Genomic DNA, 27,497 nt, shown 5'->3' with positions numbered 1-27,497 from the left:
ATGCCCAGCAGCGAGGCGGTGCCGCTGGGGCTGGGCGCCTGCCGCAGGTCGGGGGCGCTGTCCGGGATGTTGGCGCTCGTGGCGCGGGTGCTGGAGTGGCTGCGCTCGCTGTTCTGGAAGGAGGAGATGGAGCTCACGCTGGTGGGGCTGCAGTACTCGGGGAAGACCACGCTGCTCACCGTGCTGGCGGTACGCTCCACGCCGCCGCCGGGCAGGGGCTGGGGCGGCGGCAGGGGCAGGGGCTGGGGCGGGCGGGCGCGGCGGGCGGAGGCCGGGGGCGGCGGGCTGCGGCGGCCGCCCAGCCGCAGCGGGTGGAGGTCTGGCCGCATGGCCCGACTCGGCCGGCCCCTTCGCTCCGTTTTCCCCAGCAACAAGTGCAGGCTGCGCCTCCGCGGCGGAGCCGTCTGCTGTCGTGAGATCCCCGCAGCCGTGCGCGGCGGGACGGGTGGGGCCGTCAGGGACCGCGGGCCTTCTGCAGCCTCGAGCGTGGCCTCCGGGCTCGGATGGGGCTGGCATTTTACACAGGAGAGGAAGAAGATGCCTCGTGTGTCGCGACTGCACAACGTGACCGTCGCAAACCAGGTTCCTAAATTCTCACCCGTCAGTGAGAGCTTACCGCTCACGTCAGTGTATTCCAAATTAATCAGTAATACATAGTGCTTCCTCCAGGGCCTTAACTTTCCCTTTACTGGTTTCTCCCGCCAGCTGCATCACATCCCACAGTTCCCTGATGGCCAGCCCTTCCCTAGCATTCAAGTCTGGCACACCATTCCCTTCCCACTGTAACAATGGGATGGCCTTGCTGCCTTGTTCAGCATCTGCACTGACATATACCATGACATTTTCCATTCTGTCTCCATGCTGAAATACTCTCTCATCTTTTGTTGATGTGCTGCTAACCATTCAGGTGCACTTTTCTATCTGCCCCAAAGCTTTCCATCAGAAGGTTGCAAAGGAATGCACATTACGTAGGGTTTGTGCTGATCATGAAGCTTGTCAATGGTGCCGTTTTCTCCGAGGTCATCAGCTCTGCACTGTATTGCAGCTTCACCTGTCATGAGATGGGAGCATCCAGATGTTGGACAAAAGCAGGAATAGGGCCTGTAGTCATAGATAGGGAGGCAGTGATGAACGCGAGCATAGGGCATTTGTTGTTTCCTTCGTGTGCGTTACAGGGAATAAAAGGATATGGGTGAATTAGTGTGAGTGAAGAAGTTGAGAGAAAGGATAAAAAGGAATGGAGTGGCGAAAGTGCAGGTAGCAAGGATAGTGTGCTTTGAGGCACGTCTGTCAGTAAACAGAAAACAGATTAAATACGCATTTTTGTTAGTTTCAGGTGGTCATAGTAGCATAGACCTCTGTACTCTTGTAATCCATTGGAAGCGTGCTTCCTGCAGCAGGCTTTGCTGAAGGAGGAGACATAATAGATTGTATTGTTTCTTGAATTGATTTAATAAAGGGAGCAGGAGAGAGCGCAGCATTTCAGAGACCTCAGTTCTCTAACAGTAGTGTGCATTGTCAGACTTTATGCTTGTAAATGCCCACTCGTTCAGACTACACCTGTAGAATAACATACATGTTTGTCTTTCTCATGCTAACCCAGATGTGATAACACTCCCTTTTTCTGCAGGTCTACTTTTGTCAGCATCTCTTTAAAGAGTATTCTGCAAGGCATCCATGTTTTCTGATCTGAGAAATGTCACAGATTACAGTTTTTGTAGCTTTTGGATTTTTTAATCTGGAGATCACGTCCCCTGATAAACACCAGTTGATAAGAGGATGGCAAACAGACTGATAATAGGCATCTGTTTGTGTGTGATTAGCATGCAACACGGGGAAAATAGCAATTACAAAACAGAATACTTGAACTCATTGCATACTTCAGTGGATCATAAAAACAAATGGTAGGAAATAATTATTTTTCCCACTGTGCAGTAGTGTTCTGAGTCTCTCTTATGCTACCATCCAATAAACATGCTTTAGAACAGTCTCCTCCCTGATAGAGCCTTATTTAGTTCTTGGTTAACAGTGGAAACCTTGGATAAATTCACTGCCTCTTACTGTGGATGAACACTGATGTATTGAAGTGAATCTGCCCCATTGTTTTTGATTGTGTAAGGTGTAATGACTGTATTCATTTTCAGTTCAATATTCATCAGCATTTAGAAAGGACATTACAATCTTCTTGCATTCATTATTTTCATTTCTGTTAAGATACAGTCGCTTTCACTGAAGTGTAACAATGAAATTGTACATCATGAATATTCAGGAAAATAGTTCATTTGTCATGTAAAACTTTGCCACTAAGCAAAACTGAACTTTTTACTTTATGGTGCTAACAGCAATTGAAACAACACAGTAATCAGAGTTTTTGTGCTAATATGGGTGAAAGATTAAAAATACTCATTTCCTTTTTTCATTTTGTGGGAAAATAAAGAACTGTAAACATAGTGCATATTTGTAGCTGGATCCACTCAACGAGAACTGAAAAGTTTAGAAGGTTAAAACTGTTGAAGGAGAAGACATTCATATACTGTATTCTATCCTCCAAACTGGATTGTTTTCTGTTTTTATCTTCCAGTTTAGTGTATTGAATGTGGTGTATGTTTTGTGATCAAGGAATCCAGACTTCTTATGCTTTGCCTAAACAATAACTTAGTAAGTTGGGTATCTGTTTTTTCCAGGCTTTCTTGTTGCTAAATAGTGATATTACATCCCCATGGTTTATGTGCTAGGAGGTGTGTATATGTCCACACAGATTTTGTCCTCCGCAAGTACATATACTATATATTTTACCAAATAGGCCAGAACCCACTGCAGCAGGTTGGTAGTGATTGGCTTTGTCTTACTGCATCCTCTTAGAAACTTCTGTCACTGATGGGTGTGTGGATCTGTAGGAGAGTGCTGGTGCATTTGTCTTCACTGCTGCTGCTGCTGACAAGTCACTGAAGCAAGGAAGGAGAAGAAAAAGAGACTTCCAGCAACAGAAGATGGGGATGATGCGTAGTACAGAATTTCGCAGTGCTAAGATCAAACAAGTAATTGATGGAATTTGGTTCTTGCCTAAGCCATCAAATTCCAAACCCCCAAATCATTGAGAAGAGCACATAGCTGACAAAGGCTATATAAGTTTTTAATCCCAAATTAAAAGTACTAGTTTAATGGACAAAAAGCAGAGGTGCAGTGTGTTCTCAATCTGCCATGAGTGAGGAAAGCAGTTGCAGAAAGCATGTAGTGATCAGCAGTAGCACTAAGGATAGCTGGTGGCACTATGGGGCTATGAGTTGCTGCTGTGCTGCACCTTGCAGCTCTGATCATCTGCTTCATGAGTGGGAGGGCCCTGCTGGAGGATGTTTGCTTCCCTCATTTGTATACCTGTATGCTGAAAAAATAAAGATTATAAAGGATGATGAGGTGAATGAAGGGAATGTGGGAACATAGAGACAAAAGGGTGGTGGCAATTCCAGGAAGCACCATGCTCCTTCTCTCTGGGTGATTAGAAAACCAGGACTACTGTGTGCGTTGCAGACAGCAGGGCCTGGACCTCTGCATAGAAAGAGTTATTAAGTAACCTTGGTCATGTCCTAATGCACCACTGGTGTTGAGGTTCAGTGCCTTATAAGTCATGCATTTTGAATGAGTGTCACCTTTCTCATGAAAAGCTATCTTCTGCAGTGGGTAAATTTTTGTAAGGTTTCTTTGTTGTACTGATGAGTATCTATCTTGTAGAAGTACTTGTCTTTGCTGCGGGTTGGAGGTAGGCATTCAGCATTTTGTTGTGGTTTATGGTATACTGAATTGTTCCTTGATTTTTCCTGTCTCAGTGACATTCTTTCAGGTTTCTATTCAGGTTCTTTCAGGTTCACCTATTCAGAAGCTCAGAGTGCTCTTTAAATGAATACTTCTTCACCATTTGTTACATCTGACATTAAACCTTTGGCAATAGCAGTGAAAATCACAGAATCACAGAATTGTAGGGGTTGGAAGGGACCTCCAGAGATCATCGAGTCCAACCCCCTCCCCCCCATCCAAAATGGGGAAAAATTCGAGTATAGTCAGTTTTATTATATTTTGAAACCCCTGCTTTCTGGTTTGCTCAAGAATCAGATGAGGAATTATCTGAAGTCTCGTGGTTTCTGGGGTGATCTTAGTCACTGAGGAGAATAAAAGATCATTTAAAGGGACTGAAATGAACAGTCTTCCTTGGCGTGACAATGCATTAATTGAAGTTCTGGCCAATGCTCTCTTGTGGAAAATTAATGTGGTGTTTTACTGTGTTTTAAAATAAAAATTTTATTTCGCAAATGAGAAATTCAGCTGCTTTGTATCAGTTATTTTATAATATGTATAATTTTTTTTTGCATTCCAGTCAGGGCAGTTCACAGAAGATATGATTCCCACAGTAGGCTTCAATATGAGAAAAATAACAAAAGGAAACGTTACCATAAAGGTAGGTGTGCATGGTTGCATTAATATAGAATGTATAATTAAAAGAGAGTGCGATAAGAATTTGTAATGAAACTGTATGCAAAGTTGTTTTTTTCGGGTGATAAAGGATCACCTATCTGTTTTTGTAGTTCAGAAATTCTTTTAAGAGCACATAGCTATACATTTCTGTGTTACATGAATATATATTATTTCATGATATCTGTGCCAGGTGGAACCTGGCTCTCCTTTGGATTAGAAAGGTCATAAAACTCCGAGATACTTGGGGAGCCATGTGAACAACCTGGAGGTGCCACTCTTGTACTCTTCTCATTTCTCACAAATCTAGAGCAACTTTCCTGTTAACTTTAGAAGCTCAGTGGAGAATGCATTTTAGCTCACACTGTGTTAGCTATCAAGAAATAGTACTTATAATCTAAGTCAGTTGTGTCTGCACCATCTCTTAGTGCCTCTTTTCTCTCTAGATGTGGAGAGATACGGATGCTGCCAGTTTGATTGTAATTCATAGTGTAGGCATCAAAATACAGATAAATTACTAGCATTAAGGCTCTCTCTGTTGTTTGATAATAAAAGGAATCAGATTGATTAGTCTAGCTCAAATTCATGACTTTTATCTAAAATTAGGTGAAGAGAATGTAGGTTTTTGCTTTTACCTTGACTTTTCCCTTCTTTTCCTTCATTTTCTCTCCTTTCTTGCTCAGTTCTAAAGGTGTTCTTATTCCTCTGGGTTGACATGACTCTTGTACCTAGGAATGATTTTCTAAAAGCACCTGTAATGTGAAAATAAGCAGTTGCAAATTATCTACCCGCTCACTTTTAACAATGAGCAAGTATGGGCTGATAAAACGGAAAACTGACTTCTGTTGCTTGGGAGATATTAAAGCTGAAGTATAATCATCATCCAAAACCTAAAATGACCGTAGGGATATAGATAGTGTGACTGCCTTTTTCTGGTGTTACTCTCTTGGTATGCTTTTTCAAAATCTTTCGTGACTGTAGGGAGTTTCAGCTGAACATTAAATTGAGTATCTGCTTCTATGTTAAACAGATGTAAGATAATCACTAGATGCACTACAAACACCTGTATATTATAGTGCCTAGTAAAGCCAGACTTTTGAAATACATTGAAAAGGATATAATGTTAGATCCAGTTATTTACTTGCAGCACTCCAACCCTCTTTCTAGTAAGCTCTCTTTCAGATTCACATCAGGTTTAGATGAAATAGCAACTCTTAATACTGTTCATGATTTAACCTGATTTTAATTTCACAGGAAATTTTGGCGGAAATAAATAAATGATGATGAATATCTAAAAACTAGGTCCACAGTAAAGGCTGTTAAGGCTTAAAAATGATGTGGGGTAAAATGTAAAACAAAATAGAATGTGAAATGGAGGAGAATCATTACTGCTATGATGACCTAAGTTCTGTGTCTTTGTAAACAATCACTATGGTACGGTACAGCCTGCTTTGAGGGAGAATCTGACCATACGTTTATCACAGAGTTGGTAGAGCAGGAAGACAAAGTAGAATTATAGAAGTATTTTTAAGTCTGATATTTCCTGAAGAGTAGATGGTTGGTAGAAGCCTAAATTTTTGTTTGTTTGCTTGTTTGTTTCAGTAAAGATGGTTTTTGTGTATTTGTGGGCTTAAAAAATCTGTTGTGTGATGAGCACTGCAAAAGTCACTGTTGGGTGGCCAAACCCTTTGAAGAATGTCATCACAGGACAAAAAAATATTTGATGGCAGTGTCCAATTTAATAAAGTAAATACAAATTATCATACCTTTATCATGTTTTTATTAAAATATATATTAGCACAAAAAGCTGGAATTACATGAGTAATTTTCTGAAATGTTGATAGAAAACCTTCAAAAGAGTTTTTGACTCAAAGAATTTATGTAAGTAAGAAATCAGGTGTGAGTTGAGAGCTCTAGAAATTGAAGTGTGCAGTGGCTCTCAGTTTTATGGTTTATTCCTAAAGATAAAATTTCTCATTATTTTCATGTAGTTCAGTATTAGTCATGTGTGTAGCAAACCCTTATATTCATGTATCTGCGTGTATATCCAGGGTTGCCTTGTCCCTTATGCAGAATCTGGCACTTGCTCTTGTTAAACTTCATGCTGTTGGTGATTATCCAGCTCTCTCAGTTTGTCAAGATCTCTCTTCAAGGCCTCTCTATTCTCAAGGGAGCCAACAGCTCCTCCTAATTTACTGCTGTCTGCAAATTTACTTAAAATGTATGCATTAGAGTCCTACATCCAGGTAATTTATGAAAATATTAAAAGATAACTGGCCCTGAAGTTGAGCCTGCTGAACGCTATTAGTGATTGGCTTTAAGCTTGATGTAACCCCATTTACTGATACCCTTTGGACGTGACCCATCAGCCAATTGTTCACCCACTGCATTATGTTTTTGTCAGCTGTGTGCTGAATTTGTATTTTCTGGAAGAATGCTGTGAAAATGAGTGTCAAAATTTTTGCTGAAACTCAGAAAGATTACATAGCTGGTTTCACTTGGTCCAGTAGGCGGGTAACCTCATAAAAGGAGATTAAGTTTATCGAACAGGACTTTACCCTTGTGTTGGCTGTGACCAGTGACTGTGCTGTCTTTTGGGCATTTTTCAGTGATTCCCAGAACAACTTTCCCTCCAAATCTTATCGAAGTCATTGTCTTAGTTAGACATGCTCCCTTCTTTCACTGCCTTGTTTCTTTATGACTCATCCCATTGTGCATACACATGAAGGTCAGTCCGTAAACTCCTCATTCCTCTAAGTAACAGCTCCTGTGAATTCAAAAGAAAGCAGCAGATGTCCAGGAGTGGATGTCAGTGAGTGATAGGGGGAAAAAAGAAATACTAGTCTTGAGTGCCTCTGTTAATTAAATGTCTTCCAATAGCCATCTGCTATTGCTGATCAGAGATTTGAACTCGGATGTAGAAAGAATATGCTCAAATGTAATAGCAGCTCGATGCATTCCCGTTTGTTTGTCTTCTCCCTAAGGAGAAAAAAAAAACCTACCTTTTAAATCAAAATCAGAGCTTCTAAATAGTTTTCATTTAGGCTCCAAATTCTTTCCAAACTATATTTCTTGTAGAGAGAGGTAAAGTCAGTCCCTCATCAAAAAATGAAAAAATAACCTTTTATCACACCTGCTCTTCTGCCTACTTCTAAACCTGAAAATGATGTTCCTTACAGTGAGGACAAACCAGACTTACTTCTGGGAAAACTGAGGGAGTCAGATGAGGGTGGTGGAGGTTAAAGGTCACCTTTTACAATCAGCTTAAGTAGATCATAGTGTGAGGCTTTACATTCTACTTTAAACCCATTCATACACCCTAGTACTCCATTCTATCTGCTAGCGATCACATGGCAAAGCATTATCAGTGTAACTGAGGTAGTTGGAAGCAACCTCTTCAAAACAAAAGCAGTGCAACCTTACTAGTTTGCCCCCAGTCAAGTTATTGAAGTAGTATAGCCCCAGCTATGTGGTTGCCACTGTGATGTGGGAAAGCAGGGTATAGATGTGCATTTTGGGGGCAATCTGGGTAGATTGTCTTAGTTGCAGAGCTCCATATTTAGAGACAGAATGTGGAGAGGAGTAAAGCAGTTTTTCAGTTGCTGAGGAAAGTTACATTTTCCTTCATTCTTCCACCCTGACACCTATAAACTCATAAGTACATTTAACACAGACTATGGCTAGAGGGCTGCCAGAATTATGTGTTCAATTTGCATACGTAGACTGATTGTGAATTTGTATGATTGTGACAGTATTTTTTTAAACTAAATGTTGAATGCTATAGTGTTAGAATTTATGAACTTTGAATGATTTTAAACTTTTCTAATCCTTGGAATTTATTCATAATTCATATTAGCTATAAAAGAGAATTTATGAAAAAGTCATTGGCCGTCAATACCAAAAGTCTGATTGATGTGCTAATTGTATAGATTTTCTCCTTTATTATTCTACTTATTATACACAAATGAACTTGTGCTAGCTATGACAGCAAATAAAGATAATGTATTTGCAACAGCAACCAGAGGTACTTGCCTTACAAGTGTAGATGCATCCTAAGGCATTCTTAGTCTCTTAACCATCAATGGCCAATGTCTGTGAGAACTAGACCAGTGACAGAATTGTGATTGATGCTGTGATATGAAGCTGCAAATGCAGACTCACAAGAAAAAGCTATTTGTTCTAGTTTAGGAAGTCAAACTGTCTTTTAAGTTATCACTTATTCAGACAGGAAATTTTTTCTTACTGTTCTTTCAGGCATGCAGGAATTTTGTCTTCCTAAATGAACTTTCCCTCTGTTTCAGAAGACTAAGCACATTTATAGTGAATCGTAGAATCATAGAATTGGTCAGGTTGGAAAAGACCTTAAAGATCATAAAGTCCAACCACAACCTAACCATACTACCCTAACTCTAACAACCCTCCACTAAATCATGTCCCTGAGCACCACATCCAAACAGTTTTTAAACACATTCAGGGATGGTGACTCAATCACCTCCCTGGGGAGCCTATTCCAGTGCTTAACAACCCTTTCTGTAAAGAAGTTTTTCCTGATATCCAACCTAAACCTGGCACAACTCGAGGCCATTTCCCCTTGTTCTGTCACCTGTCACCAGTGAGAAGAGACCAACCCTGCTCTCACTATAAGCACATTTCAGGTATTGGAAGAGAGCAATAAGGTCTCCCCTTGGCCTCCTTTTCACCCCACTAGACAGCCCCAGTTCTTTCAGTCTCTCCTCGTAGGCGTATTCTCCAAGCTCTTCACAAGCCCTGTTGCCCTTCTCTGGACCTGCTCCCAGCACCTCAATGTCCTTTCTGTACTGAGGTACCCAAAACTGAACACAGTACTTGAGGTGAGGCCTCACCAGTGCCGAGTACAGGGGCAGGATGACTTCCCTAGTCCTGCTCTCCACTCCATTCCTGATACAAGCCAGGATGCCATTGGCCTTCTTGTCCACCTGAGCACACTGCTGGCTCATATTCAGCCAACTGTCCATGAGTACACAAAGGTCCCTTTCCGTCAGGCAGCTTTCAGCCACTCCTTGCCAAGCTTGTGCAAAAATAAAGACTAATAATTTGTGCCAGAATTGATATTCCAAGATGAACATCATGCAAGCATGAGATATCTGTGAGTTTCTGTACAACTGTGTCCGATTCCAAAAGTCATACAATAGGTTTTACAGTACAGTTGGTAAGAATAAAAGGATAATGCTAACGTTATTATAAATTAACTAGATTTGAAAACAGTATTTAGTTTGGAAACCAGTATGCACAGGAAAATAATTGATCCCAACAAGTTATAATTGTCTCTCAGCGACAGTAGTATATAGTAAAAAGAGGATATGGCTGTTCCCTGTAAAAGCTTACTTCCCTAAAAGCCTGTCAAGAAGTACTTCCAAGTCACTATTGCTGTGTTTAGATAAATTGTTAAAATCTTACCAATTGCTAGATACAATTTTTAAAAATTATTTCACTGTGAGAAGAGTGATGTAATTTGTTGACATGTTGATGACTGAAGAATACTGAGGGGGATGTGTCAGCAATAAAGCGTGATTTTTTCTCGAGTACCAAATGGCTATGATAATACAGCCATCAGGTACTATGAACATTCTTGGATAAAGCATTATTTTACTGAACTTGTGAAGTCCTTGAAATGTGGCAGGAACAATGTTCATGGTATGCAGATAGATTGTTGCATTTGACCTTTTTTGGAGATCTTGGTATGCTGCATAGAAGAAGAAATTAAACCTAGTATAAGAGTGAGACTGAGTAACAATCTGTGTCAAAAAGTCATCACGGGGGGAAAAAAAAAAGCGTTGTGGAAGACTAGGACTGGTCACTTTAGGAAGAGAAAGTTACACCACCAAAAAGAGGGTGGTAATAATCCTTGTGGTTTTTTGACATATTTTCATTTAGGCCACTAAGAAGGAAATACTGTGCTGGTGCAGCATCGTTGTCTGGTTTCTTGACTGCAGTTCTGTCTCTAGATTCTATACTATTAAAAAAAAAAAACAAAAAACAAAAAACAACAGTCTATTTTATTTCTGTTTTGACAGTCTTTTCCAGAAGCCAGTGGATTTACTCTTGTATTTAGTCTATCATCCTGGAGTGTAAAAGTATGGTGACCGGCATACTTAGGTATAAGCATTTGTCTGAACCACATGGGAAGAAAAATACTGATTTATGTTGGCCTAAAGAATGGAGATTGCCAATTTTATGTGGTCTGTAACGTGGCTCATGTGGTTGAGAGTGATAAAAATCATAAAGCTCTCAGTTCTAACCATGTACTGCCAAACTTTAGTACCTTTTGTTTCCAAAACAAAATGGGAGGAAAAGAGGAAATGTTTGAGCAGACACCATTTAGAGTCCAAGCAGGAAGCTTAGTGGATTTTAAGGCTGTGGTCAAAGTATTAAATTACAGGATTCCAGTATCAAAATGCTTAATGTACTTCAACTTATAGATCTGTTAAGGCTCTTATGAAGTTCATAGTGAAACTGATGGCTATTTATTTATTCATTTATTTATTTATGATGAAGCTGTATGATTGAAATAATTTGAGGTTTTAATTCAAAAAAATGTTTGTCATTTGCAGAGTGATTTGATTTTGTGGTATTGCTCTGTTTTTGGATCAGCACTTTACTGATACTTTTACTCTGGTGAGGTTTACTGTTCAGTAAGCTAGAGAATAGATAGAACATTTAACATACCGTGTTTTGGGAGACTCAGAAGACACACATTGCTAACTGTTCTCTGAAATGTTTGTGAAACTCAAACTAATCAACCTTTGATTCTAACGAATCTTAGAATGAGTTCTAGAATAAGAAATAAAAAAAGAAACATTGTAAAACAAGAAATGTCTACAGAAAAAAGCAACTTCCAATTTCCTTGGTGTTTCAGTGTGCTTTAAACTTACTGTCTTAAAGTTGTACCACCAGTTGGTTTCTGCACTCCACTGGGTAGTGCAGCCTGGTGAGAACTGGAGCTGAGAAGGTCGGACTGCAGTTACCCCAGCTGCCACCGCTAGAGGCCAGCCTCTTCCCATGGCAGCTGCAGCCTGGGCAAATGCCTGAGGGCCAAGCCAGGTATCTTGCTGCTTGCTGTTTGCTCTGATGTGATGGAGGAGGATCCTAGCTCAGTGTGTTCCTCTCTTGCTTCCTTCATTGCTGCATTCCTTCCTCCTCTAAATAATTGTTTTCAAGTTTTGGCAGATATGCATAATCCTTCTGCTTTTTAATGTTTCATCCTACAATTAAAAAACAGCTGCTGCTCCACCATCTCACGTGTCATGCTATAATATAACCCTGTGACTGTACTGCTGATACAGCTCCAGCAGATTCTCTGCAAGTACTGGAGTATTCCAGTTTGGGTCCATTTGAAAAGGCCATACTATCTCTGGTCTAATGTCAAATCAATCAGGATCACATCACATTAGAAAGTCCAGTCACTAGTCAGTGACTAGGGGGTATTTAACATCTTCATTAATGTCTCACAGGACAGATTGCAGCCTGTGCATGTTTGCCAGTGCTGCCAAACTGAGCAGAGCTATAGATACACCATGTGGTTGTTCTGTCATGTACAAGGACCTCAGCAGGCTGGAGAAATGGGCTGACAGGAGCCTCAAGCACTTCAATAAAGGGAAGTCCCAAGCCTGCATCTGGGGAGGAACAACCCTAGGCACCAGGACATGCTGGGGACCAGACAAGTGGAAAGCAGCTTTGTGGAAAAGGACATGGGGGGTCCTGTAGTCATCAACTTGACCATGAATCAGCAAAGAAGGCCAGTGGTTCATGAACTGCATGAGGAGAAATACTGCCAAGAGGTTGAGGAAGGGGAAACCTTCATCTCCTCTGCATTGGTGAAGCCATGCCTGGACTACAGTATCTCAGTCTGCCAGTACTAGTGGGATGTGAAGCTGCTGGATTCCAGTAAAGGGCATGGAAAATATTAAATCACCATCACATCAGAGAATTCTTGGAGGCTGTGTATGTGCTCAGTTGTGTTCAGAAAGTAATGTGAGTTAGGATCATGTATTTGGCAGAAGGGTGTTCAATGGTTGGGCAAATGCATGCGACCAGAAGGCAGAGTCCTCAGATATCTCACTGGACATTCAAAGTAACTGTTAGGACTCCTAAAAATGAGAACAGTTGATCTCAAGGAGCTGACTCAATTGTCTAAACCAGCCTTGTGCTCTGAGATGAACCAGGTGTTTACCCAAATATCTCTAAATAACTGTTTCTTAAAATTTGGTGTTGCACGAAGAGGGTTCCACGGTATACCTTGTTTTATGCTATGCACTTTCACTCTCAGAGTTAAAAAAAGCTTCTAGAATGATTTGTCATCATAATAGATTGAGCTGCTTTGTTCTTCTGTGTCTGGCAGCCATAGAAAACACTGCTCATTTTTCTGTTCTTGGGAAACATTGTAATAATCTACTGGATTATCACCTATTTTGTGTTGGTGTATTTGGTTCCTTCTTTCTGAATATAGATGTTGAACTTGCACATTTTAAATCTCAGCTGCTGTATTTCAGACTGTCTCTCAAGTTGGTCCAGGTAATTTAGGATTCTGATCTTCTTTTATCCATTCCCAGCTTGAAGTTTTCTGTAACTTATATAACTTATATAAACATATATTCTATTCCAACATACTGTTGGGACACCTGGGGACCATAAATGCTGCTTCTGATTAGTTATTTCCTCAGCAGCTTTGTCTCACTGATGCATGCTGAGAATCTGTCATAATTGCTCATTCCAGAGGTAAGAGAACAGACAGTGGGAGTTCATTGGAGTTGAAGCTGGCATCGGAGAATGTCCAATTGTTGTCTGGTCTACCAGTATTAGAGTAAGTTTTCTCAGCATATGCTCTGTTGCACATTCCACTAGTTTTTGCTACTGAGCACGTACTCATTTTGCTTTCATGGTTGTATGTTCCTCAAGAGCAAGTAAAATTAATAATTACTGCAGTAGTTATCGATCCGCTGTTAGGAGCTAGCAGTGACCTTGTCTCTGGTCTCCTTGCTGTCTTCCAAACGCAGGTTCTGCTCATAGCTTATAACTTCTGTATGCTGACCTTCACCAGAATCTCTTGGATTTTGATGTCTGGAGTTTGGCTTGTGATCCTATGAGGATTGTTCATGACCACCCACCTTTAATCAAGGCTTTCTGCCTGGCAGAGAACACAGTTTTTAGGCCAGGATGGATTGGCTTCTTGTGTTTAGTAATGTGTTACATCTTCATTAAGGGGGCTGCAGTCTTATCTCTAAACTTAAGCTCCCTGGTGCATTCCTGCCTTAGAACACATCGTGGCTGTAAGCACCACTAAATTCAGAAAATGGTTGCTGAGAACAGACTTTGCTTCCGTGTCCTATTTAAAGTCCAGCAGACATTGTGCCTTGTGTCTCTTCAGCCATTTTGTGCTGTTTCTAGTTCTCCGCTGACAGTGCAGTGCCACGATTAAATTAATTATGAACGGTGTGAACTGTGCATACAGTACTTTTTTTTTCTGACTGGCATGACTAAAATAAATTACCTAATTGCAAAAATGTTAAAAAGTTGGGCATTATCACCAGGGAGGGGTGACAGGGTTCTTTGAAGGACCAAGGCTGTTTTCAGAGAACAGGGTGTTCTGGGAAGTATTGCCTGCAGAAACTGTAGCCGAGTGCCTTTTTTTTTTCAGCTCTAAGGCAACTGCTAATATGTTTGCAAAATAAGTAGTAGACAGATATTAACTACAATTAATGGAACTATGAGTGTGTTCTCACTTTCATAATGAACTACATGGTTAGTATTCTACAAGTAAGGCTCTATACTTTTGTAACCACAAGGCAATTTATTAAAAAGTGTACTTGATTTAGCTCTTTTTATTCTTCCCATTTATTAGGCAAGAAAGGAGAATGTTACCGAGTGAACATTCCACTCTAGAATAGGTGACCGTTTAGGATTTGTCTCCCCTAATCTTGGCCAGGTGAAAAGGAGGAAGCCAACTGGAGCCATTTGCCTAAACTCAGTGGAAGGCAGTGGGTGCTTTGCAAGAGCGGTTCACCTGATAGGTGAGGTGGGTAAGACAGATGACATCTTTTTCTGCTTTAGGTGCCCTCAGGGAGCTTCAGATTGCTAGTAACTTGGATGAGATGCCTACATTTTAGCAGGCTGAAATTGCAGGAAATGAATTCCCTGCTTTCCAGTTACTCTTTGCCGTTCCACAGTGAGTTGGCTATGAATGCTGTCACTGTGCTTGCTGTATATGTGTGAGCTCTTTTAAGTCACGTGTCAGTATACCTGGATTTGTCTATGTACAACATGTTGCTGAATGTTGCTCGTGCTACCTTATTCTGCCCAAATATTTTTCTGTATTTAAAACTTCCTCATCTATTTGTTTAGGTTAGGTTTTATGGCTAATAGTTTCTGACTACATCCAGTCAAATATATATTTCTATGTTCAGGTACTTATTGTGTCAGATTCAGCTTGCAAATCAGGATGGTTCAATGCCACCAACTTCATATCTGCATGAAGATTAAGCTCTTTTAATATTGAAAGAAGCTCTAGTCACTACTGGCAAGCCTAGAGTGAAATACTATCATCCTAAAGAAAACACTGCTTCTGGTCAGCTGAATAGATGAACAGCTGTCAGCCTATAGTGAGGTCTTAGGTATTGTGCCTATGCATTAACATGAAGACAGAAATGTATCACTGTACTCATCTCTGTCTGCAAGATAAATCCCACCCAGCATGTCAGAAAAAAAAAAAGCTGCGAAAAACTGGCATTTAGAAAATACTACTTATCCTTTCCTGCAACTTTCTCAATAACTGTCAAATTTTCCCACAGTATAAGCTAATTATAAGAAGCACAGCTAGAGTGTTAATGAGCCTCCCCATAAAAGAAAAGCTTTTGAAAACCTTTGAATGTAATCCATAACTGCATTTTTTTCTCAACTGTCGTGATACACCTCTGTGCAAAAGGAAAATATTTGTTCCTTAAACATAGCTGATATCTGCAGTCTTAGCGAGGAGCCTTAAAGCTGTATGAACAAGAGACATACCCAGAGAGTTTCCTGTTCTAAAACAGGCTGACTGAACAGGTAGTTGTGGTATGGCAGATTGTGGTAAATGGTGATTCTGAAGTACAGTGATTAATCTTGTTTACAAATTAAAACATTTCTTTATGAGAGTATAGACTTGCAAGCATGGTAGGAATTACTGTTCTACAGATATAGATGGGAACAAAAAAAGCAGTGATTTATAAAATGTTACAGGAATAGGAATATAGAAATACATAGAAATAAGATTTAGCCTAAAGAACAACTTAAGATGTTAATCTCCTCTGAGAGAATGGCAAAGGATATCAAAGAAACTTCTTATCTGTTTTGGTCATTATGTAGGCATTTTGTGCTTAACATCAGCTGATCTGTGCATAAAACTACCTATTATACGTTGTGAAAATTTTATTCCTGAGGGATCAACAAAAACTATAGGAGAAATTGAAGTCCAGTCTCTTTTAAAACCATCAAGATACAGTGAACTTTTCTTTTTACAGCTAACTTGATATTCTGTTGGTAGGGTGTAGTCTCCCTCCTCTCCCAGAATGTTTTATCTGTGTATTACATACTCGGATACAAAAATAAGTAACATACAAAGCATGCAGAGCTCATGCATGAAAACATCTGTAATGCCAGCACATCTCTTTTTCCTGAATGTAAGAATGCCTCCTATAGTTCTGTCTGTTTGATTTACAGTGAAAATGGTTTAGGGCAGAGATTCAATATAATAAAGAGTATTAGAAAGTTACTCCTAGCAACATTTTAATTTCATAAATAAGGAGGTAATTTTTTACTTCATCAGTTAATTTTCATTTTCTGATTAAGGTAATTATAACGTAATGCAATGATAGAAACTTGGTTTGCACATGTCGTTAAGAACACCTCATGTCCTTTGTGTTGTACTTTTAATGAATAACTGTAAGCCTTGTGAGGGAAACTAACTGGAAATGACTTACCTTTCTGTTGTTTCAAGGTGACTCTTTCTCCTAATGAGAATAACACTTGTTCTGCAGTGTGATTTAACACATTGTACATATAGTATATCATCAAACAAGGACAGAACCAGTATTTCATTATCTTGTATTTGTTTTGTGATTAGTCCAGGCCACATCTTCTGGATTTTTCTGGCTACCAGGAGTAACGGCAATCAGTCTCCAGAAATCTAATCTTATTACTGGCCTTCCCTATCCTTTTGCCCCTTCTTTTCTCCTCTGATCTACCAAGAAAGTAATTTGTTCTTTTTCTCCAGACACCCAGATGTCAGTAGATGGCTACAGTTAGTTTCAAGGTCCTGAAGAATTATTTGAGTAATTAGTGTTGATGAGAGGTTTGTCATCTAACTATAATATTGAACAGGGTACTTATCTCTTTCAAGCTTTAAAACTAAAAGGTTTATTTTATTAAGACTTCTGAAACAGCACCTCAGATGTCAGTGCAGATCATAATTGATAGTTCATGTTCAGAAGTTCACCCAACTCTCTTTAATGTGTAAAATTCTTAATCTTATAAGAGGGATCAAAGACAATGTACATTTATGTGATGTACTAATGTTATGCCAAGAGGAGTGGTAAGATTATCAGTCATAGAATGTGATCTATGGACTGTGGAAGGAAAAATACAGTCCACGTTAATTGAAAAAGTCCTTAATCCAAGGGTATATTGTCTGTTTTATATTGTCACAGCAGCTTTAATCTGTTTTGATTTAGAAAGCATAAACGTGAAAGCAACTCCTAAGGAAATTTGGAAGGCATAAACTTTTGCTTCTATGCATATTACTTGCAAATTCAGTTTGGGCTGTAATGGATATGCCTCCTAGTTTTGATGTATGGAACATATAACTTTGATAGCTAAATCATTTGAAATAAGGGGTAAGTCTTTTGTATAGGAACAAATCCACTCCTTTTATTTTTCAGTATTCATTAATATTTTAATAGGCATGTTGCATGTAATACAAGTTAGATGTTGCCGCCTTTAGATGTAGCTGCAGCAGCTGCATCAACATGTAGTCCTTGCATTCACAATTGTTCCTTTCCCTGCTATTTTGATCTTGGATCTTTGAAGCTGTTTATTTGCATCCACCAAAAATACTAATTTTTTTTGCAAGCAAAGGAGAAGTAATTCCTGTATAGAAGAGTAATGTGCTAGCCCTTTGATAAAGAATTCGTTGTGATTGTCCAATGTTAATAGTAGGCATAAGCATTTGCAGGATTGGAGCTTTATGAAATCCCAAGCAGAAGTTAGGTTTCCTTTTCTTAAGATTCACGTATTAATCACTTCAGGCCTACCTTACCCTGCTGTTTGTTTTCTGGTTCTAATCAGCTAATTCCTGTGCCTTTTATGAACACCTAATGAACAAAAGGGAGAGCTGAGGTCCTGGAGTTCCCTATGATTAACACTCCTTTACATGGGCTGGCTCTACTCTCTGACCAATTTTTTATTAGTATTCTCCTTTATCCCACTGAAGGCTTGGTGTGTTCTTATCTCAGGTCTCCCTAGCCCCATAAAAAATGCAGCTCAATAAATGTTTTCATTCAAGTAAGCCATCTTTTGTGGGTCATGGACCATGTATTTAAACAATTCAGACTTTTTTTTCCCTATTAATGGAAAAAGGCAGAAGTGTCCTGGTAGACATTGGAACTGTTTCAGTCACAGAACTGAAGGAGCTGAGAATATCATTTTCTTGAGGACAGTCTAGGAACTACAGTCAGGCAGTGTAAACTCAATGTGCATGTTGCATGGAAGTCTTCTTTTGTTACACTCTTTTCTGTTAGTGCTGTATAGTTCAAAAAGACTTTTGGACTTGGTGTGTTTTTATCTTTTCCAGGTATGGGACATTGGAGGGCAGCCAAGATTTCGAAGCATGTGGGAGCGTTACTGCAGGGGAGTCAATGCGGTTGTGTAAGTTTTTAATATTAAAATACATAATATTTTTAACATTGAAATACAGATATGCTTGCACACTTGTCCATCTCCATCTCTTACCCATTTCTTAATTGTGCTGCTGTTCTCTTATGGTGAGATGTTTAACTGAGCCTGCTGGTAACATGAAAACAAGAAGGAAGCATAAAATATGCAGCAGCCTTCTTTTTGGAAGCTGGCTACTACATCAGCATAAAGCAGAATTTAAGAAAAAAACGACTTGGACTGTAATAGAGAGTTACTTGACTTATTGCATTTAGAGTGACTTGTCTTGACTTTTCTGGCATCTGGATGAAAGATACATGTTATGCAGCTGACAGAAAATTATTTCCTATGCTTGTCATATTCTTGTTGATTCCTAGCACTTGATATAGGTTCAGATAACAGTGTATTTAATAGAGTCCACTGTCTCCATCCATTTATCCATTACTCTTTACTACTTTGCTGATGTTAGATTTTTTAATTGAAAAAAATATTGCTGCTAGAAACAGATGCTTCTAGAAAAGTCTATAATAGGATGCTTAAATATGTCAAACCATTCAGTGAGAGAACCCAAGACAATACAAATAATGTTTTATACATCCTGTGTTCCAGATATATAAGAAATTGTATGTTCCAGTTTTGTATCTTCCAGTATTAATAACTGCAGGGTTTATACAAATGAGGAGTGGTTTAATGCTGTTGGCAATGTGAACACATTTGTCAAATTATACTGAACTTTTAATGCAGCTTTCTGTAAGTGAAGGACAACACCATAAATATCTGTTTTCCTATTGCAGTTACATGGTGGATGCAGCAGACTTGGAAAAAGTAGAAGCATCAAAGAATGAGCTGCACAGTTTGATAGATAAACCACAATTGCATGGAATTCCAGTACGTATTTTGATTTTTATTGTTCTTACCGGACCGTAGGTGGTGTAGTCTTAAATCTTTGTGAATGTGCTCTCCTGGACTCTAGAAAATACTAGCTTAAGTCTGATGCAGCCTTGATACAACTTTGTAATATTTTTTCACAGGACTTAGCATCTTATCAGAGCTGCAGTGTGTTTGTACATTTCTAGTCTAAAGGTCAGAAGAGATTTGGAACGAATTCATTTTCACATGTGGCATTATCAGAAAATAATTATTTCCAGACAGTCCCCTTGTCAACTGGGTTTAAACCTATGACCTAAATATGTTTGTGGCAGTATCTTAAGACATGTGAGATTTGTTTTTCTGTCAGATGCTAACATAGTCACCTCTGCTTCCTGAGATTGTGGAGGAACTTGATTTTTTCTATCTTGACTTCTATTCTCTGACTGTTTGGATTTTCAAAATAAAAATGTTTGAAAAAATGCAAAATTATAATGGTTCTCAAGTATGAGGTGTCAGAATGCTGAAATTCTGCTGAGGAATTATGGAGTTAGAGATTAATGTTGTTCAAAAATGAGGTTGAACCCCATGACAGAGCTTGGAACTACGTAGTCTATAAAGTCCCTTCTAACCCAGGACATCCTATGATTCTTTTATCAGTGATTCATTGAAATGTAATGTGTCATTTGAGACCTGATATAAATCAATCTAGCATTGACCTCAGTGCTGACATCACTGAATGAGTTATTATGTTTGATCATAAGAAAGAAACTAATAATACTTAAAAATTAGAGGGGATTTACTGACAGCTTAATGGCTTTTGCTTCAACCCTCTTTGCAAGCGTGTGGATGCTCAGCCCGGTACAAATGCTTGAAGTCATCTGAGGAGGAGTGGACAGAAAGTTCTCATGAAGTCACTGAGAGGATAAAATTAGGCAAATGCATTTATTTGAGAGTTTTTCAAGTGGTTCTTAATCTTTATTATAAAGTTTGCTATCATTCTGTTTTTATGTGTTACTTAAATACTGAACAAATCCTACAGAAATCTACAGTCATGGTGGGTGATACTGTTTTTCTGTACTCTCTGTATGGACTGTTTTAATTTTCGCTGTCCCTTCCTTGACAGAATAGGTCACTATCAGAACTACCTAATTAAATTCCTTTGGCTTTATATGTTATGATGCCACATTTCATTTGCCCAGCTTGGCCAGCACAGTGCAGTAATGTACTTTTTACTTATTTTTATTTAATAGATAGTCACTAGTATTGAACTTTCTCCAGTTTATTTTAACTAGGCTTTGGCATTATAAATTTTAAGATAACTTTATTAATCTGAGAGTATAAATAACGGGTTTCTTTGTGTTCCAGTTGCATGGGAATTAATGAGACAATCATTTATTTGTCTGGGAATTGAAACACATCTGTAAAACAGTGATGCAATTACAATTAAAAAAACCTTTGTTGCTTACTTTATCTTAGAACGTACTCAAACCATTCATCTGACTTTAACTTGTACTTGAGGCTTTAAGTCTGAGCATCTGTTTAATAAATTTTCTGCATTTCTCAGACTTAATTTGTAATTGTTGCTGTTTGCATTTTTTTTATAATGGGTGTTCAAAGGGGAGGGAAAGGAATCAGTCATTTAGCTGGGATAGGGGTGAGCTGTGGTTTGGCTGCCTGATTAGTATACCTTCATTATACCTACACTGAGAACCAGGGAAGCAGAACTGGAGAGAGAATTAGGTGATTTTGAGGATTCAGTGTTTACTGCTGGGTTCATACATTTGATCTGGTCCTGTAGATTCAGAGTCTACTGGTGGCCTGAGTGCAGTGATTAATGCTATCTTCCAAGTTTATGTTTCATGCTAAAGGAGTCTGTGTAGGGAACTTCTGATACTGATGCACTCATTGATGATTGAACACATTCAGTTTTCAGAGGATACGTACCTGGCTGGGAAGGATGTTTCCAGGCTGCTCACACAGACATTGGTCAATCTGAATATGTCAGCTATTGCATTGTATGTATATATAATATATGTATATAATATGTATATAATATAATATGTATATATATATATATATTTGGCTACAAGATCCTATATATTGGCAATAAGTGACAAAATACAGAAATAAACTGTTATTGCCCATGGATTAATATAAATATTAATTATTTCTTTCAGGTGTTAGTCCTTGGAAATAAAAGAGACCTCCCAGGTGCACTGGATGAAAAACAGTTGATTGAGAAATTGTAAGTAGCTGGTCAGTGTAAAAAGCTAAACCACTATGAAATAAGATATATAAAGGAAAGTGCTTGGTAGTCTGTGGCAATAGTGAACTGTAAGAGGTTCCATTTTGCATTCTCAGATGCTCCTTTTCAGGTGCTCCTGGCAGTTGAAATAGCAATCTAGGCTGATAGCTGACTGCAGGAGACTTGAACCTCTCTTGGTTATGATTTCAGTTGTGCAAAGTTGTTTCAGATAATCTTGTTCTCTCATTGCTGAAGGTAGAACTGCTAGAGATAGTAATAGGATCACTTCCCAAAGTACTTTGTAGTGGCAGTTTAGTGCTTAAATGGCATTACAGCAGAATCTTTTCAAACTACTGTCTACAAATGTGAGCAATTTGGATATTTTTGACATGTATCCTAAGCATATATTCATGTATAACTGAAACTGACTTAAATTGTTGCATTGCAAGGGTAATTTTAAATGAAGTACACAATTTTGTAAAAATGGTTGGTATAGCAATAATTTTGCAGAATACATTTTTGTATCTCAGATCACCTAATTTTAATCAGTAGGAAGTGAAACAAAGCTTTCTGTTTAGAAGGATGATCCAAAGGCTGAGCAATGGAGAATTAGGAAACAGAATCACAAAATGTTTGGAAGGAACCACTGCAGATCATCTAGTTGAGGTCCTCTACTCAAACTGGGCTCCTAAGAGCTCATTACACAGGACCATTTCCCTGAGCCTTATGTTCCTCAGGCTGAACAGCCTTGACTTTCTCAGCTTTTCCTCATAGGAGAGATGCTCTAGTTAATAATTTTGTAGTCTGTTTTTTGGAGCCTCTCCAATGGCTCCTTGTCCTTCTCCTACTTGGGACACAAGAGCCAAACACTGAGCTCCAGATTTGGCCTCATCAGTGCTTAGTTGAGGGAAATGGTCACCTCCCTTGACTTACTGGCAACACTAACTCCTAACATAGTCCAGGGTATCTTTGGCTTTCTTTGTGTAAGGGTACATTGCTGATTCCTGTTCAGCTTGCACTTCCTGGTGCTTTTCTGCAAAACTTTAGACTCTTCTTTTCTCAGTGCTTCTACTTGCCATCTGTTCCGTGAGCATCATCTGTTTCCTGCATGTTCCTTTCACTTGTGTGAGGATAAACAAATGAAAAAAATAGAAAAGTGTTCAGAAATGCTGAGGAGGAATAGGGAGATTCCCATAATGAAGCTGAAGTAAATTAAGAAACAATATCTTCCTAACTGAGAGGTGTCCTTTCAGTAGGAATTGGATCTATTACCTTTGTATATGACGTAGTAAGCTTTCTGAAGAATAATGCTGAATACTGTTGCTTGTTAATAGAGCTAAAAGTTTTGAACACTAAAACAAGTGCTGTTATTTGGCGCGGACTGTTACTGTCAGTTCATTGAATTCTGCTTTTTTATTATTCATTATTCCATTAACTTAATGAGAAGCTTAAATGTTTGAAATAATTTAATAACCTTAATGTCTTTATAATTAAAAAAATAATAATTTAACGTGCTATGGCATATTCTAAAAATTTAATATATGAGAGTAGAATTTAACCCAGTGAATAAAATGCAGGAAATTTCTGTTGCCTGTTCTTGTGACATTAAAATGTTTTTTTGTTCTGTAGAAACCTTTCAGCTATTCAAGACAGAGAAATCTGTTGCTATTCTATTTCCTGTAAAGAGAAGGATAACATCGGTAAGCTTCTTTTTCTTTTAGCCTTGTCTTGTACACTTTGGATCAGATGTTTAGAAACATTAATGATATTTGAATATTTAGCTCCCACCTGTGCTTGAAAAGCTCAAATTACTTTGAAAGACTTTGTTGGAAATACCACCTTCAGTGGTGTATCTTTTAATATGTAATTATATGTAATTTAAAAATCACTTCCTAGGAAGTTGAGAAATAAATTTGGCAAAGGTCTTGGAAAAGTGGGTTTAAAAATGAAATGGACTCAACCCCTCACAAAGACTGTGCTGCTTTTGAAAGAAATAGTAACTGTGTATGAAGGCCTTCCAATTATTAGGTGGTACTTAATAAATTTTAATGTGTTTCTCTCCACATGTGATCTTTCTTTTAAAGCAGACCTTATATGCACATGTCTATAGGGTGTTCCTGAGATAGAGTGGCTACTGCTTTTGTCCTACTGAAGATATGCTGAATTTACCCTAAAATCTGTTGGGGACCTGTAAAAGCCACATGAAGTTGTTTCATATTTAGCCTTCGCTTTTTGCCCTTCTCAGTCTTTCTTCTTTTCTTCACTTTCCTGTTCCTGTCTTCTGTCATGTTCTCCCCTTTCTCCCCTTTCCTCTCTATCCTGTGTGACAGTTGAGCTTACTTGGCGACTGCAGTGAGCGGGAGGAAAGGTAGGGTGGGCCGGCCCTGGCAGCCATCTTCCTTGTGCAGAGAGAGACGTGTGGTGCTCACTGGGACACGTACAAACTAGTAGATATTTTAGCTGCTTCTTGAGGAAAACAGGCTCTTTGGAAGAGCTGGTCAGCTCTGTAGGACTCAGCTGAGTGAGAGACAGTGGGAGTGAAAACTGGTGGACAGCCAGCTTCTCCCAGCAGCAGCAGGGAAAATTTTCTCTTTGGCAGGAAGAACCAGGTAGTGGAGTAGTGAGGTGACTATGCTATCATACCTGATCTTCAGAGAGTTAGGGAAACTTCAGCCAAGTGCAGGAATGTATTAGGCAGTGTCAGGCAGACCACTCATCTGTTCCCTTGGATGTGGTGTGTAGGCTTTGGGGGCACTGGTTTGAAGGGGACCTGGTTTTGCTCCAGCTTGGGTTGTAACCATTATTTCTTAGTAAGGGGAATGCACAGAATGTATTGTTAAACTTGGGAAGAATAGGCTTAGGGATATCTGCAGAAGTGAAGGACAGACTGAGTTTAGAGGCAGGCCTAAATTAGCAACAAAGTGAAGAAAGTAAAATACAGGGTAGGCAAGAAAAAACTGAGTGGAGGACACCAGAAACTGGATGGCTCCAGAAATTACGTGGCTCCCAGTTAAGTAAGCACGGGTTTGTTCAAAATTCAGAATGTATTCCCCGGTTCACCTAAGTACCATCTTCGCCTTCAAGTTTTATAAATGCGGTGTCTGAGCCTCATCAAATCATTAAGGCTTCAGTGAAGGATCTCGAAGCGATAATGTAGCTGGAAAATGTATCAGGCAGCATCATTTCTGGCAGCGTTCTGGAGAAAATAGGTTTTAATCTTAGTTCATTTATGTGAATGGCTGTGAGGAAAAAAGTGTGCAAAAAAAAATTATGCTAAAATTTGCAAATGGGAAACTAATGAAAAGAATGATCACTAATGCAGAACAGTATAGATCACTTACTTGTGGGAGTCCTGAGAGTAGAGATAGAAAAAAAAAAAAAAAAAAAAAGCAAAAAAACCCGAAGTCCTGGCTGAGAATCAGTCAAGTATCTTCCAATGTAACATTGTGCCTAGGAAAGCTGATCTGGTTTCTGAATATTTGCACAGGAAAATTAAAAACAAAAAAGATTGGATGATGTATATCACGTGCATTTGGAATTGCATGAGCATTATTGGAACACAGTGTTCATTCTGTGCCATTTTTTGAGGAAGACCTGGGAAACTGAAAGGAGGTTGAGCAATAACCTGGGGAGATCAAAGGACTAGCAGATATCATTTATGATGAAAAACTGTAATGAAAATTTATTTAGCTTATTAAAATGATGAAAATACAGTTCTGTTAAGGAGAAAAGTGGGAGCTGTCCTCTTGCTCCACATTTATGATTGATGTCAATGCAGTTGAACGAGAGAGTCATTTTTCAGTGCAAACTGTAACCTAACTAACGAGCCTCATCAAGGGGTGTTTGTTTGAGGCTGTCAATTTCTGTGTCCTGAGAGACTGGGGAAGATTAGTACATAGTTATTAGCTTTGGATGCTCTGGGATGCTTTTGTCTGCCTCAGTGCCTAAGCTGATCTTCCTGGAGTGCCATTTAGGATTTAGCACAAATAGGGCGAAAAAAATTAAAATTGAGGGCTACAGTTGTTCCTGCCTCCTGGCATCCTTCCTACCACCCTAACAGATGTTACTGCCTTGAGGCAAAAAAAACTGATCTGCTCATGAATCAGTTTGTAAACTACTGCGGTCTTCAGCCCAGTGCATAAGTTAGTATCAGGAGGGGGATCAATTTCAGCTGTCAAATTTTACTCCAGTGTTCCATGTCTTTCAGAGACCTTGGGTTCCTAGAATCTACTCAAATGGCTTCTTAATGCCTTGTCAGATGCCTGTCCTCTTTTCTTTTGGTCATGTGTTTCTGCCTTTATTCTCATACTGCATTTCATTCCAGTCTGGATTTTACAGTACATTCTATGATCATTTTAGATCTTTGCTTTTCCAACATTTCTTTATCTGTAACGTAGAAAATTTGATGCCAGTCATCGTATTTTAGGAATATAAAAATGCTCATGATTTAAAAACAAAAAACAACAGAAGAACCACGTGGTCTTGAGTGCTCAGTTTTTAATCAGGTGTGAATGAAGGCCTGTGGTTACTGAGTTTTCTTTATTTGCTTTTTTTTTTTATTTTAAATTTGTATTAACCTGCTTGTGCTGTGTTGTCCCTCTAAGCTCTGCAGACAGACTGTTGAGTTTTTCATTTTGTTTTGTCTATCCTGGCAGACATAACGTTGCAGTGGCTTATTCAGCACTCCAAATCAAGACACTGTTGAAGAAAACAAAACAAACTTGCTGAAGATAACTCTTCTTTCCCAATCACTTTGACTCCTATTAGCTATATACAACTGAAAAGATAAAAGAATACAGCTGCATACTACCAGGACTCACTTTGATCATATTTGTTAATGGAAATAAAACTAAACTATGGCTTGTCTCTCCATTCTGGTTCTGTTTTTTGTTTTTTTTTTTTTGTTGTTGTTGTTGTTATTTTTTTTTTAATAAATACAGATATTTGTTTGCCTAGATGAAATTCCTGAATGCCTTAATACAGGATGGAAAGAAATTGGTGCTTTTGGGGGCTGAGATGGTTGAGTTTATGCATGTGAATTGTCAAGCAGTGTTTTTTGTTTGGTTATTTTTTTTCTAATTTTAAACTGAATAAACTGCACAGTGGAAACAGATATGACTGTTTTTTCTGTTTGAAGGTGTCATTCAATTATTCAAACAGAATGTTTCTCCTATTAACGCCTGTAGTTAAATTTAAATAATCGAATAGAACCGTATTTAAAAGTTTCTTAGTTGTCAAAATGCTGTTAATGAGAGCACTTTCAAATACTGTGATGGGTCAGAAGTTATTTCCAAAGTTATGTGTCTGTAGTTATCCAGTTTTTCCAGTCACAAAAATAAATGATTCGTCTGAATATTCCTTGGGAAGTGAAAAACAAAATAAATTACAGGCAATCTTATGCTCTCTTGGGAAAAGAAAGATTCAGGGGCTGCAGTGGAAGTTTTTGCCTCTCAGAGAGGTAAGAGTGCATACAGCAGGTGAGAGTATGCACTGTTTTTCTTTATGGACCAACTGATGTTATTGCCCCCAAACTTACTGTATTTCGAAGCATTTGTATTGTGCTTGAATTGATTACTGCTTCCATTCTGAATCTAGCAGAATTTACCAGTGTATCTGGGTGCTGAAGTAGGATTAGTTTTCTCAAACAGATTAAAGGAGCAATTCACTTTTTAAATTTTGCATTGCTCACATCCTACAAATACCTTCACTTACATGCACTGTTGAGAATTCTGAGAGTCTGAAAATTCTGTTAAATATGGAACATTCATATCAACAAATAACAGATAGACTTAAAGTCACACAAGATGGGTGCTCATTACCAGATGTTTCAAGGACACTTGAAGATGTAGGAGGGCAAAGTTCGGAGATACTGATCTGAAGATGTGATAGATGAATGAACAGCTATAAGCATTAAAAGTTAGAGGTAGCTTATGCTGGTTTTTTGTAGTTAAAAATATAAAATACAAACCTTGTAACATGT

At 38.8% G+C, this 27,497-nt stretch overlaps 1 protein-coding gene across 2 annotated transcripts; it reads left to right on the top strand.

Annotated features, from left to right (window-relative positions):
- LOC122180954 (ADP-ribosylation factor-like protein 8B) lies at positions 1–26,630 on the top strand. Of its 2 annotated transcripts, XM_042872979.1 has the most exons (7): positions 1–189; positions 4,370–4,450; positions 18,323–18,396; positions 19,197–19,290; positions 21,450–21,517; positions 23,147–23,217; positions 26,173–26,630. In XM_042872979.1, exons 1-7 carry the CDS (start codon positions 1–3, stop codon positions 26,220–26,222), a joined length of 627 nt encoding a protein of 208 aa, XP_042728913.1. In that variant the 3' UTR covers positions 26,223–26,630. The 2 variants fall into 2 exon arrangements, with proteins under 2 accessions (XP_042728913.1, XP_042728914.1); XM_042872980.1 differs by lacking the exon at positions 23,147–23,217.
- Positions 26,631–27,497: the final 867 nt, after the last annotated feature.

This window comes from Lagopus leucura, unplaced genomic scaffold (assembly GCF_019238085.1).
Source record: "Lagopus leucura isolate 7727_CA_CO unplaced genomic scaffold, USGS_WTPT01 Super-Scaffold_100008, whole genome shotgun sequence".
Taxonomy (NCBI): domain Eukaryota; kingdom Metazoa; phylum Chordata; class Aves; order Galliformes; family Phasianidae; genus Lagopus; species Lagopus leucura.
The sequence above is the reverse complement of the archived record's forward strand: the minus strand, read 5'-3'. Positions and strand labels throughout refer to the sequence as shown.